We start from the raw sequence: 14,019 nt of genomic DNA on the forward strand, positions 1-14,019 counted from the left end.
TGTAAGGAAATAATGGATGAATGGAAACAGGGCATAAGGAGAAGAGAGGAAACAGACAGTAATGCAGAATACATTTGACCATATTGATCAATTGCCGGGACATCCAGTCATTTCCTGTGTCCGCAGTTATTCAATATACTCTATAATTAATAGTGTGAGTGTGTGCAGGTTTAAGTGCAGGTGTTTCCTCACCCTCTTGCAGACGAGGAGACGTACACTGGGTCCGGCCCGGTGAGTGAGCTGGACCAGAGCCATCAGATCCTTGTAGTTCACTACAGAATCTGTAGATGTAAGACATGCAAATTTTACATTAGCGCAGCTGTATATGGTATTGATTGGCACTTCCATGTGCTAACACTATGGTCTGCGTTTTTTACTAATGACAGACGGGAGAAATTCCGTCTACTACCTTCGACATAAAGCCTGAGCTCCACTGATCTGTACAGAACACTGATCTGACATTTTTTCAGCCTCTCTACAAAGCTGTTCAGCCTTCAACTCCAGTGTGTGGTGATGTGAATATGACTGGAGCTGAAGTAGGAAGGGTAATCCACACTCTGCTAAAAGAAAAACAAATAAGGAGTACTAGCTTAACACTCCATGAGTACTCATAAAATTGATTCTATTAATTCAAGGAATTACGCTAAATGGCACTGGCCTTAATGGGCCACAGAGAATACACTGGTGGGATGAAAAAAAAAATCGAAGCACCCCTCCTCACTGAGCAATTAACTAAAAGCTTCAACCTTGGCTGAATACATTTAATTTAAGGGGAGATTTATGTTAGCGGGGGAGTTAACTGCTGATAAGCAAGACTGACCAGTAGCACTGTATTTAATGACAGCAGCTACTGAAGCCAGTATACATAGACAGAAATCTTTTAAATCTCAGTTAAAGCGCAGTACAGTGTAAGACACTTCAGAGAAGCTGACCTGTGTGGAGGACCTGGTTGAGGAGACAGCGGATCAGTGTGGGAGTGATGTTGAGCTCAGAGAAGAGCAGCGACAGGCCGGCGTAACCTGCCTCTCTCAGCCTCAAGCGCTGCTTATTCTTCTCATAGACGCGGTCACAGCGCAACATGCGCTCGAACAACTGTGCAGGAGAATCAAACATTTTCTTCAAATCACTTCCATCAGTTTTAATGGCTAATACTGTCGTTATACATTGTGGTGTATTTCTGTTGAGTAGGCTTGTTAACAAGTGTCTGCAGTTGGATGTTCTGTGTAGTTCTGAGTGAGTTACCCCAAAGTCACTTTTACACGTAGGTGACACAAATGCATCAACCCTGAATTGACTCAACACTGTCAGACAGTTAAGGAAGGACTGTTAAAGGAGCTGTATACAACATTCAGAGCGTATCTATGATTTAGAGCCTGGGCTGGGATTGCCCGCACACGGCTCTCAACATGGAGGTGTCTGAGTCGGCAGCTAACAGTTAACAGTACTAGCAATGGCTACAGTTCTGACAGAGCTAATGGCGTTAATGTGGGGGGTAATAAGAGGGTTCACGTTCTACTGAATGATGTGGGTTGGGGTGGCATTATAAGCAGTAACTGCTGTATGAGTGCAGTGAAGAGTGACTCACGTACACTAAAATTTGCTGGACCAGCTACCACACAAAGAACACAGAGAGGGAGCATGACTTTATTCTCTGCTCAGGACACCATTACTCCAATACACCTTTACGTAGCATATCATTTGCTGCTACATTAATGTTCAAATTATCTCATACAGCTCCTTTAAGCTAAACATTTGTAAAATTCATGATTGATCATGATGAATACCAATAAACCCTAAGAGTTTATTTAAATTCCCTGACTCTAATACCTAATCGTGACCTTTTACGACGTTGTAATCTGTCAAAGAACTTTAGTGAGTATGTCCTAGGTGTAGGTAGCTGTAGCCCACCTTGAAGACGAGCTCTCTCAGTCGATCCGAGTGCTTGTTGTTAAGGAGGAGAGCGTAGCAGGAGTCAGCTGCCCCGGGCTCAAAGAGGAGCAGGAAGAGCTGGTCCCTGGCTGGACTGGTCTGGAAGAGGCCGATTAACAATTCCAGCAGCCCACACAACTGCAACACAAACAGTCACAACTAAGTTTAGTTACTTTTACATAGTTTTGATGGAAATCATAGTGCTAAAAGACAGAAAGAAAAACAGCTTATCATGCACGCCATATCACTCTGAGATTAACAAGCACAGAGGTGCGCCTTTAACCAAATCTGGAAGTGCTTGTATTGCAAGTTTTATATCTGGACGAAGATGATGCTTTCATTGAGTGAGTATTTCATAGTTTTAACATAATTCACTAAGTGTAGCATTTGAAGACTGATGAATGGATAAATACTATCAGATAGATGGCAGATGTCTTGCAGTGAAGGAGGATCATGCGATTATATTGACCATATGTTCATAGAGGGTGATGTAAGCTTCCACATATAGTCCTGCGGTGTAAGAGGATATGCAAAGTGACAGACAAAATGAAAAACAAGATGGCACTAAAAAAGACGAGAGGAGGGAAGGAGGTGTGACAAGAGGAGGAAATGAATTTCACAATAGGTGACAGATACAGAGTCCTGTGAAAACGTCATCTAGTTGGTGTCGGAGCATTTACAGTCAGAGAGGAAAACAGTCAAAAAATTAAGTGGTTTGTTACAGCTAACAGCCACTGGTGGGTTTTGCTTAAAGAGAGGGAGAGGTTTAATAATAATGCAGAGCGAGAGAGGCTGATAAAAACAGCTGCCAGGAGGGAAACGAGCTGACAGCTTCCTGAGCAGGCATCACTGCAGCAAGTCTCATAGGAAAACAGAGAATCCTGTAGTGAAAGGTCATCTTACTTCACAATAAAACCCTCAAATGGGAGTGGTTGGCAGTTTGACAATTCACGGGTCATCTGGCAAGCATACACTAATAAAAACTTAACCTGCTCCAAATGTCTTAGATGTTGGACTGACACACCTCAAAGTATTTTGTTTTTTGGACTGGTTACCTGCAAACTAAAAATGAATTAACCTTTTGTGCACAGTAAATGTTGTACTCACATTATACGACAATCATATCAGGCTACTGTATGATTTAGTACAACAGGATACGCAGGCATGATTTAGTACTATTTCAATGCATATCATGATGATCATTTAAGATTTTTTAAAAAGATATGACATGTAACTTTTTTCTGCATTAAATTGTCCACAAACGACAAGACCAACACGATATATTTTGAGTTGTGTTCTTGCATTGTCTCAAACGTTTGGCCTGTCAGCACCATCAAACCCCCTTTGCACATGCGCCAGGGTTGTTGCTGTCTGCTAAAAGCTGTCATAAAATGACTTTATATCCAGTTTTAAGGTACATTTGGATTCTTAAGCTATCAGAAAAACCAAGCTGAGCAAATATTAGCAGCATCTCAGCTCCAGCCCCTTCTGTGCCAAACATCATAGAAAAAATGTTGATTTAAAACATGTTTTAATGGTTTAAATCCTCAGGTTTGTTTGTTTTGAAGTAGATGAGAGCTGTGCGGATAATCTGTCTCACAGTAAAACCCTATTGAAAGGTCTGGATCTTAAGTTATCAGAGAAAAAAGTGAGCACACGTTAGGAGAAGCTGGGCTAGTAGCTCCTCAGCGATGAGCCAAACAGCGTTGGAGAAACTTTGATTTTGAATGTGCTTGATTCCGTGTTGATCACCTGGTTTGTCTACTTCGAAGAGGAAGAGACCTCGTGGATAACTCAGCTCCTACTAAAAACCTCCAGAATGATGAACACTAGAGGAATCCTAACTGGGAGAAACTGACAGCAATACAGCATTGCTCTGTCTTTTGTTACACTTTTCAGTGAGAGACCCCCTCACCTGCTCTTCATCTCCAATGGCAGCGATGTATCCCAGAATGCTGTGCATCTCCTCCTGTGACATGCCCTTGCTGATGTAGTACTTGACGAGACCGTAGAGAGACGCCCGGATGGTACGAATGTCGTCCTCAGTTAGCTCACTCTCTTTAGTACTGTTCTTCCTACAGTACAGAGCAGACAAGGATGATGTTTTGTGACAAAGAGACTAAATATTTTCGACAAGTATGAACTTTGGGAAATGAAATCTCACCCGTAATAAAGGCGTATGGTGTCCAAAAGGAACTGGACGCCATATTTTTTTCTGAAGTGCTTCCTGTTATCTTTGATGACGGTGGACATGTACTGGATATGACCTTCATCAGAGGAAAACAAATAAGCACAGGATAGAATTGGTAACAGAGGCAAACACTCTTTCTTTGTTTCATACACAAAATGCAGCAGCATCACATCCAACAGCCACGAAGATGTATAAATTGTGACTTAGATACATTGAAGATGTGATGGAAAATATAAAGTAGTAATCCAGAAATTGAAAGACGGCATCACTCACACTGTCCTTCATCAAACAATAAGGAGCTAAATCTTTAGAGAGTACAGTAATTTCCTTTCTTCTGTGCTTTCAGACACGTGCACACACACACCAACACAGATCTAACCTATGCGCAGCGGGAAGTCTCCTTTGTTCCAGATGTTGAAGTTGAACAGCAGATGTGTGTGAAGCTGCTGCAGCAGAGCCTGGTTCTTCTCATACGTCACCTGCTCTATCAGCAGCTGCATAGCAACCAGCACGCTGACATCCACATGACCTGCTGGCAGCTAAACACATACAAAAACAACAGATTGGATTTCACTACATTACGTTCAGTTATACACATATTAACCAGCACACCAGCAAAATGATCCATCACAGAAAGGGGGAAAAAAGGCACAAGATATTAAAGGGTCCTTCTAAGAAACAAAGCGATATACATTAACACATATGTAAAGCCCCATGAACCATGATAAGGCTTGTTGGAAAACAAACCTGACACCCATGACCCGGCCCTGCAACAAAGATAAGGAATATGTTGGAATAAGGAGATACCCATTAGTGGTTTATTTTACTTTTATCATTCACAGGGTGTGGTTACTTTGCCTGGAGCAACTATTACCGCACATTTTATTTTATCTGCGTCTCTGTGGAGTCTTTCATTTTCCCATGCTGCAAATGCTGATTCAGAGGTATTTCCTCCGCCCCCCACCCCCCCGCGATAAACAAATAAATACTAAAACACATGCACCACACAAAAGATAGAAGACGAGAGAGGGAATAAAGAAAGCTGCGGTACGAAGAATGAGCAATCAAGGGAAACAGACAGATACAAAGGGAAAGACAAACAGACACCGAACAAACACAGACGGGGACAAAAGCTATCTGAGGCGATCTCATTTCACAGGAGGAGGTGAAGCAACATTCATAATTCTCACACCATACCAGTCTCATACATTATGAACAATATAATAAAAGCTAGAATAAACCTCAAGTCAGTCAGCAGATTCTTAATTCCCCTCTCACAACCAAACTAATCCAGTTTGAATAGGGAGAAGAACAAAAGCGGTTTATGTCCTTTTTGCATCGACTAATAGAAAATGGAGATATTTTGTAATTACTGCATTTTTGAAATGCACTCCACTGGCAGAAAATGACCAGAAATGCTCTTAAAACATCCATCTCAATCTTGCCTCCTGTTTGTGGAAAAGCAGGACAATGGAAATTGAACATCTTAAAGAGAAAGAAACTTTATTGCTCAAACAATTAGAGCCGAGCTGAAATTCATGAGAGTGACTCATGCAGGATTAGTATTATCAAGGGACCCATGTCTTCAACTCAATTAGGGAACTTGTATTGTTTTAAAGTCCCAACTTGCAAAGAGGCGTGAGATTTATGTTTCTGGTGTAAACTGTCTCTTGTGGTCCTCGAGTATGAAATGCAAACATTTCATATTTTTATTTCAAACTGGTCTGCTCTAAAGGAGAACTTTATAACTTCAAAACTGTTCTCCTCGGACATATTGTAATACAGGAAAGTGAGGGAAGTATGGTAATTACATGCTATCAGTGTAATGCTTTAAGTCCCCCTCCACTCAAAAATGAGTTTATCTTCTGTTTATGCCCCTATGTTTGACATTTAACACATACTAACAAAAGGAATAGACTTCAACAGGACACTGGCAAAGAAAACTGAAACCTCAGAGGAGCGCTGACTTTTTACACAAAATATAAAAGCCTCAGCGAGACGGAAAGAATCTACCTGACATCTTGGATTAGACCCCTAAAGCACTGTAATATCGTAGCAGATAATATTGTATGTTTCACAACCCCTAATGCTGTGTCAGCCACTGTCAGCTACAAGCTAACAAGCTAACAACCGACATAACCAAAAAGAGATGCTAACTACACGCCAATTTTGGTGCACAGCAGACAACTCATGAGAGTCTGACTGAGGCTCGTACACATACGGCTGAATCACTCCCATTTTTCCAGTAACGCTAGCGCTAGCCATCTTGAAGTACACTGCTGTTTCACTGTTCAACCTAGCACTAGTCTACCATAGCCAGACCTATCTCCACACCTTGTTCTAGTGCGGGAGTAAGTAGGGAGCAAAACCTTCTGCAAGCAGCGGTAGTGGGCAGGGTGCACGGCCAGATCTAGAATTTCTCAATGAGGGAGAAAGAGTAGATCTGCTTCAAGCCCTGTTTCATGTCTGGAGGAGATTATGCGAAATGTTTTTAAATGTGTAAACTAAAGACTCATAACAGCCTGGTAATATAATCGTGTGCATAATTATGATTAAATAGAAACCTTCTGCAGCAGGGCTCCCAGTGTGGCAACACCATGTGAGTGGAGCAGATTATCCTGGTTGATAGGGTGTCTCTGCAGGAAATGCTTCAGCACCAACAGGAAGGTGGCCACCAGATTCTTCTCCAGGCGTGCCTCTGAAACAAAAAAATAAAAAATACATGTGTTTCCATGTGTGCCCTGGTGTCACAGTTATGAAAATGAATATATACTGTAGGCGACGGAGCAGACCTGAAGCCCTGTTGGATGGAAGGATGACCCAATCTCCTTCAGCTGGCGTCGTCACATCAGGGGTGATGAAATCTGACCCAGCTGCAGGATCACTGGCCTGTTGATCTGGCGTCATCAGGGCCAGCTGCTCCAGTATGGGCATGAGCACTGAGAGGCCACCTACACAGTTGATCATATCCTGCCACAGATGAAATAGCAACACATATTCATATACAATATTCATTTGTGCAGATCAAGTTGGAATATTCCTCTGAGCACACAGCAATTACGAGACAGCCTGAGCTGTATGTTCTTCCTACCTTGATATCCCAGTTGACGACTTTATTCCCAGTCAGGCGTCCATGCAGCATGTTTGGAGACAGATCTAAACAGATGGGGTTCCTACACGCCTGGTGACAAAGGGACCATGTTTAGTTAACAGATTTCTGTCAGATAAATAATACGACTGCAGTAAATATATCATTTTATCTTGATACAATCATCCATGAGACTCTGCACAGCAAACGTCCACACTCCCACAAAGGAAACACACATGACTGTCTTAAAACGACCTGATAGGACTGTATGTGCCTGACTTTCAAGTTTTAAGACAGGATGACTGAAACCACAGTGGACTTATTACCTTGGGCGAGTAGTGCAGCAGCAATTTGGTTGAAAGGTCGCCAAGTTCAGATTCTTGGGCTTTGAAAGGAGAGATGCAATTTGGACCTGCGTAGAAGACAGAAGGAGAGTGAGAGAGAGAACAAAAAAATAGCAGGCTTACTTTTTCTTTAATCTTTGTAAAGATTTTGTACACCTGAGACTGAAGACTGAAAATCGACCAATTCCGGTCACTAGTACATCTTTAATGGTCAAACTGCTGCTGCTTCACTGTTCTAACAAACACTGCTGTAAGCCTCCTTTATCCCACTACATTTTTCTCTCCTCATCTTCCTCCTCTCACCCCCTGCTTACCAGCACTACAGATGGCTTTTATGTGGTTGGGCTGTAGGGGTTCATGAAAGACCATGACACTTCCCAGCTGGCCCTGCAAGGAGGTAGGGCTTCCCCACTCGCTGTCCTGGGTCCCTGCAGAGATGAGCTTAGTCACAGACTCAGGCTTCCCCCCCAGCAGTCCCCCCCAGGTCTGCGGCGACAGGATGCCACCCAGTGAGGAGCGAGTGGTGGGCGTGGTGGCAGAGGAGAAGGGGGGGTCTGGGATCTGAGAGGGCGGAGGGGTGGTGGTCCGGTTGCCTGCTGAGCCGATGCCGCAGGAGATGAATGGCTGTGGGCGGAAGATAATACATCGAGGTCGGGGAGTGATCATAAAAAAATATGAGCATATAAGTAACATTTTTTCTTTGTTAAACATTAGAAACAGCATTCCTATCTGAGATATTCAATCATGGGTAGTCTCACCTCTGTCATGGTGGGATACTTGAGGGGGGCAGATAGTTTCTGCTGTCCATCCACATAAATGTACACAAGACTTTGCCCAAACGGCCTCTTTCCCGGTATATGCACCACACCGATGCTGTGCTGTAAACATAAAGTCAGACAGAATTTAGTCCCTTTAATCTTCAGTGTTGCTCTCTTTAATCAGTCTACAAGATGTTTGGTTAGAAGGTGCTAATCTTCTAAATGTAGGGTGATCTGTGTTGCCAGACTAAAGGATATTCACAACATTTGGTCTAAATGTTCCTATAGAAGGTGGGGGGTGTTCAAAATCGATCTTCTTCAATACTGATTGCAAATGTTAGTGCTGAGTGCTTTAAAAGTGGATTTTTTTTTATTCTGTCTACATTTCCATATTGCAGTGGCACCACCCTTTCAGTAAATTATGTCAACAGCTGATGTCATTAAAGCTGACGCACCCAGAGAGAGTCACAGAAGCAGTAGTCGGGCAGCATGACGGTGACGTACTCCTTCTTCGTGCATACAGCCACTACAAGCACACCGGCTGAGCTGATGAAGGCCTCAAACCCCGTCCCTCCAGGGGTAAAAAAGCTGTATGGGATGAAATACATTAAATACGAAATATAAGAAAACAGCCTGAGCAAGGCTTGACATAAAATCTGGCTCTTCAAGACTGAGAAGTCTGGGAATTTCACAAGAACTAATGAATATGCCATCATACAATGATGCTAGACTTTGTCAAGACCAGACATTGTGATTAAAATGATCTTGGATGCTCTTGTGCTCCAGTTTCTCTCCTCAATACGGTCTCTGTCTTTGTTCCTCCTCTCTTTTCCCCTCACCTGTACAGCTGCTTCCTCTTGTCCTTGCTGAGCGGGCCCAGCTGGTCCTGATCTAGTGACAACCAGGCGAAAAAACTGAAGGCAGAGCCTGGCCAGCGCTGCACCGTTGGAACTACAATGCCAGCCATGCTGGGCGACAGGTCAAAGTACTGCATTGCGCATTCCAAGCCCTGCTTCCGTACCATGGCCAGGAGGGCTCTCAGGGCAGGTCCTACATAAGGGTGTGCTTGTGTACTCTCTGGAGGCCTGAGGAGCCGTAGGAGTCCTAGAAGTTCCCTGGTGCTCAAGGACTGGGAGCCCAGTGAGCCCACCAGGCCAAACAGGCTCTCGGAGCAAGCTCGGTGAAGCCGTTGGTGTCGCTCCAGGCCTGCCAGTGCTCGTATGACCATGGCCGCATTGACGCAGGTGGCGCGGGTCTGGCGATTGAGGCAGCTGAGGCGGCGGAGCCAGTCGGCGGTAAAAAGCTGCTGCTCCGATGAGTCCAGCTCAGGGAGCCACTGGACCAGCAGCAGCAAGGGCTCCACGTTACTGATGCCCAGGAGCCCCACTGAGGTGTGCTCTCCCTCCACCGCCTACACAGAGAAACACACATAAACACCAACAAGGTGAAGACACAGAATACACACACACATAAAGAAGCAATGTGTTAGAAAGTGCCATTTGTTCAATCAGACCAACAAATATCCAAAAGGAAGACTAGATGAAAGAAACACCAACGACAATCTGTCTCTCACCATGTTCATCAGCTCTTTGAGAAGGTGCCGTGATGGCTGGCCGAGTGAGGTGAGCACTTCATACAGGTGATTGTAACCAATCCTCTCCTTGAACACCTCCTGCAGGGGTGGTCAAAATACAATCACATGGCATCTGGGCGCAAATGATAACCTCAGTTCTGCATAAAAAGTAAATGAAGTGCACAACTCTTCGAAACTTTAAAGGGATAGTACAGATCTTTTGAAATGGGGTTGAGGCACTTATCATAGTTAGTGTATTGGATATAGTAGATGTCATCGGAACACCCCAAGTTTGAAGAAGCAGACTGGTGACCGACATGGGAGCTAAGCAGTCTACTGCTGTGGAGGGGTCAGCAACAATACGTACTGTAGCTACCTAAAAAGTCCCACCTCCGAAAGCAATATTAGTTCAAGAGTGTGCTATATTTATAATATTTTTACCACTTTACGTTACCGACAGACAGCTATTTATGACAAGGAACTTAAGCCAACAATTCTCTCAATATAGCATACACTTAAACTGTTATACATTTTTTTAGGTGCGACTTTTGTTTAATTGGCTAAAATACATTTTGCTGCTGCCCTGCATCCACCGCAATAAACTGCTTAGCTTCTTTGTAAGCACTCGTACAGCTTCTCCGAACTGGCATGCATGTATTTGTGTTCCCATTACCTTTGCAGCTGGTGATTTGTGCATCACTGTTGTCAGGGCTTTGATGGTTGCTACAGCGAGGGAGTCTAGTCGCCCCTGAAACACCTGAAGAAAAATCACACTCGTCAGTCACTCACTACAGCCAATCACTTATACTTTCTACAGGAGAGCATGTACGAACAGATGATTGGACACAAGTCAAATCTCCTCTTATTCCACATCAACACTGTAGTACTTTAACAAGGTGACAAGCATGCATACAGTTTGAAGCCACATTCAAAAATAAGGCTTGTAGTGCTAAAATGATAATGATCAACTTGTTTGAGACACTGAATACAACATGCATCTCACTTGGAGGAATAAAAGGGAGACTTAAGTAGATGCCCTGGAGTTTGATTCAGTTAGTGTACGCGTGTGAGTGAAATCACTGATGTTTAGAACCCTGTGTATCACTGCAGTAGGGGCTGGCATCAAAGCTTGTACTGCAGATGTTACAGTGCAGATAAGGAAAGTGTTGTCTTTCTGCTCCAGGTAAAAAAGAAGCAGTCCTTTTAATAGCATGAAGATCTGACTGGAGCAGGAAGCTCTCAGGGCTCAGTCAAAAAACAAAAACACCCACCTCCACACAGAGACAGCCAGAAGTACCTTACTCTTTTTCCTCACACATTCACAAAAAGCATGCAACCCATAAAACACAAGACAAACCATGAATAAAAACACATCTCTATCCAGCTCCGTCCTGCTCATGTTCCCGGGTCACTGAACCCGTTACTCCCTTAGAATAAAAGCGTAGACTGGTTGAGTCTCGGACCAGCTGGAGAGGGACTGTGGCAAAAATCACTTCATTGTCACCGAGTCCAGATCACCTCAAACCACTGAACTCTTTAAGAACACACACCAGGCATATGTGATAGCATTCCAGCAGAGCCCATAGTAAACTGCAGAAAACCAGGACAATGTGGAAAGGGGGGGAGTGGGTGTGAGGAGGGCTGGGGAGGCGTGAGGAAACCGAAAATGGCAACAGAGTAAATTAAATGACATAGCTGTGAAAGAGGCAAAGTGGTCACTCCATAGCAAGACGGGAAGGTGCGTTGCTAATCCATTTAGCACCTTCGGCTAATTCTGGTTGTGGAATTTCAAATTTTATGTTTGTTTTTTCACTACACCTGCATTGCTTTTTAATTTCTCTGCTGTAAATGAACTAAAAAGCTGTTTTGACCTATTAAGCTGGCGTTCTCCATGTGACCTTGAAAGTAATCAAAGCTTGATGTCTAGAAACCAGCCAAACAGGCTGAAGCATCGGCCACTGCATTAGGTTACAGCTGCACAGCAACAAAGACACACTGGTGTGTGTGTGTGTGTCTTCATGCTGGTTTGTCCACCTGTATTCATATTATCCAGATCAATGGAGGGATTATACCTTATAAAGGTGGCTCTGTGAGTAGAAAAAGTACAAAGAGTAGAATGAAAGCTGGGATACTCTAAGGGGAACAAGTGACCTTTCTGTGCACATGAGATGATTCAGTAAAGAGTGCTGACTGAAAGTTGACACTACACCATTCAAAAGACAGGGCACGGACGCATCATCTTCTTCAGAAGGTCAGCCCAGATCTGGTTTTTTTAGCATATCCAGACTGCATTCAGATTAATTTCAAAAAGTCTAGACAGCAAACAAACAAACAAAAACAACACATAGGGGTTGTGATTTTTGCAAATTGAACCAAACAACATTTAAAGGTGGTTTGAAATGCGATTCCAATTGGATTTCTACAGATGTGTCTCAGTCCGGTCGCTCTTCTCGCAGAGCACTACGGAGGACAACATGGAGAGCAACAGTCCGTGGATGGACGCTGAAAAAAATAATCTACCTGACCACAGTTTTTCTGGTTTTATAAATTCAGGTGCATGCCTGAAAAATATCTTTGTGATATAAGTAAATGCGAACATAACCGCAATGTCACAGGCCCAATTCCATGGTTGGGACGAAGTATCAACTGGCTGATTGTTGGCCGCAATATTCCACTGCCTGTCTAACAATGTCATGAAACTTCAGCTTGAGTGCGAGAGTTGCAAGGAGAAAGCAGGGGGTGAGATGTGTGTGACAAGTTCATAGTTTCTAAAACACAGTTGATCACTAACAAGACGGACATATCATACACCGGACGTATGTAATGCGGGCTTGCTGATGCCCATTTAACCCATCATTTAAGTCAGAATCATGTTCTTCACTGTTAGAAAGACTCTGCTCGCTACTAGGCTTATTTATGCAAAATAAAACGTGATAGGCTGGTGCTATTAACATTAGCATGTTGTAATTGTGGGGAAAATGTTTTATCTGTGAACCTTCTGACTTACAATGGAGCCCAATTCTGCACTTTTGTTGATAAGTGATTTAACAGGAAACACGGCATTAAAGTGAATACCTTAAAAACCGCTAACATGGTGGTGAAACCGTTATTAAATAAATGATGCTTGCACAACCAACAGTGTGTTGCCAGCCAGCACCCTGACAGTCTAATGACTCAGTGAGTAATCATGAACGTGTCTTGCTGTGGAGTGGCCACATGGCTCTGGTGAGGTGAAAGTGGGTGGGACTTGGCAGCAGGTGAGGGTAAGGGGCAGGTAGGTGGATGGTTTGGGGGTTGGTTAGGATGAGGTGGGGCTTTCTCGGCGGTACCTGAGTGTCCCTCTCTCCTGTCAGTAACCTGTTGTTGGTTATATCTTTCTGGTCCTTGTCTGCCGCCGTGCACCTAGCATTAACCAGCTGACACACACAACAGGCAACATGTCAACATAGCGTGTGGGGATGTCGATAGAAAGAGAAAATGGAGACAAGGGAGAGTCAGAGGACGGTGCAGGGGGAGGGAGAGGGAGAGATGTCGTAAGTGGAGGAGAGCGTGAGAGGTTAAAAGCCATGACCCTCAGCAGGGGTCATTGTGTGGAGGCGTGTTGGTGATCCAGCCTTGCTGTGGGAGGTAAACATGCAAGGTGGGCAAAATGCTCTTCCTCACACTGAAACTTTATAAAGTGCTAAACAATAACAAGTAATGTATTCAAATCACATTTTAAATACCTGAGGCTTTGTTCACAAAACACCCTGAGGCTACAAGTAGCTCCTTTAAAAACACCTAAAAATAAGGAGTGGAGCAGTCCTAAATTTAGGACATGGGGGTGAAATTCACAAAGCATCTCAGCTCTAAAAGTAGCTCCTAAGTCTGAGAGAAGTTAAAGGCAAACCAGACAGTACACTACAATACAATATTCGAGTGTGTATGTATGATGCATGCATGAAATTTATGAGTGCATTTACATGGACATGAACAACCCATTTATGATCAGGTTTTTGGAAAATCACATTTATGTGTTTCAGCATATAAACACTAAATCCTGTTCATGAGAAACCACAACAAAGAAAAAACGGGATACTGTTGCATGTATACACCTTAGACAGTTACTGAGCCGCGCCAACTACCCGTGCAAGTGC

General features: G+C 43.6%; 1 protein-coding gene across 3 annotated transcripts in view; it reads right to left on the bottom strand.

Annotated features, from left to right (window-relative positions):
- The window catches only part of nbeal1 (neurobeachin-like 1), a 48,102-nt gene that overhangs the window by 16,720 nt on the left and 17,363 nt on the right, over nt 1-14,019 (bottom strand). For 2 of the 3 annotated variants that reach the window (XM_049569780.1, XM_049569781.1), the window contains exons 11-27: nt 13,213-13,299; nt 10,557-10,640; nt 9,884-9,982; nt 9,150-9,721; nt 8,766-8,898; nt 8,311-8,430; nt 7,867-8,176; nt 7,535-7,620; nt 7,212-7,301; nt 6,913-7,090; nt 6,685-6,818; nt 4,500-4,659; nt 4,094-4,196; nt 3,845-4,004; nt 1,909-2,067; nt 933-1,092; nt 193-281 (exon numbers count right to left, since the gene is read on the bottom strand). In XM_049569780.1, coding sequence (XP_049425737.1) covers nt 193-281; nt 933-1,092; nt 1,909-2,067; nt 3,845-4,004; nt 4,094-4,196; nt 4,500-4,659; nt 6,685-6,818; nt 6,913-7,090; nt 7,212-7,301; nt 7,535-7,620; nt 7,867-8,176; nt 8,311-8,430; nt 8,766-8,898; nt 9,150-9,721; nt 9,884-9,982; nt 10,557-10,640; nt 13,213-13,299 — 2,724 coding nt within the window. The remainder of the gene's footprint in view (nt 1-192; nt 282-932; nt 1,093-1,908; nt 2,068-3,844; nt 4,005-4,093; nt 4,197-4,499; nt 4,660-6,684; nt 6,819-6,912; nt 7,091-7,211; nt 7,302-7,534; nt 7,621-7,866; nt 8,177-8,310; nt 8,431-8,765; nt 8,899-9,149; nt 9,722-9,883; nt 9,983-10,556; nt 10,641-13,212; nt 13,300-14,019) is intronic. The other variant, XM_049569782.1, reaches the window with a different exon arrangement.

The sequence above is a fragment of the Epinephelus fuscoguttatus genome, linkage group LG24, assembly GCF_011397635.1.
Source record: "Epinephelus fuscoguttatus linkage group LG24, E.fuscoguttatus.final_Chr_v1".
Taxonomy (NCBI): domain Eukaryota; kingdom Metazoa; phylum Chordata; class Actinopteri; order Perciformes; family Serranidae; genus Epinephelus; species Epinephelus fuscoguttatus.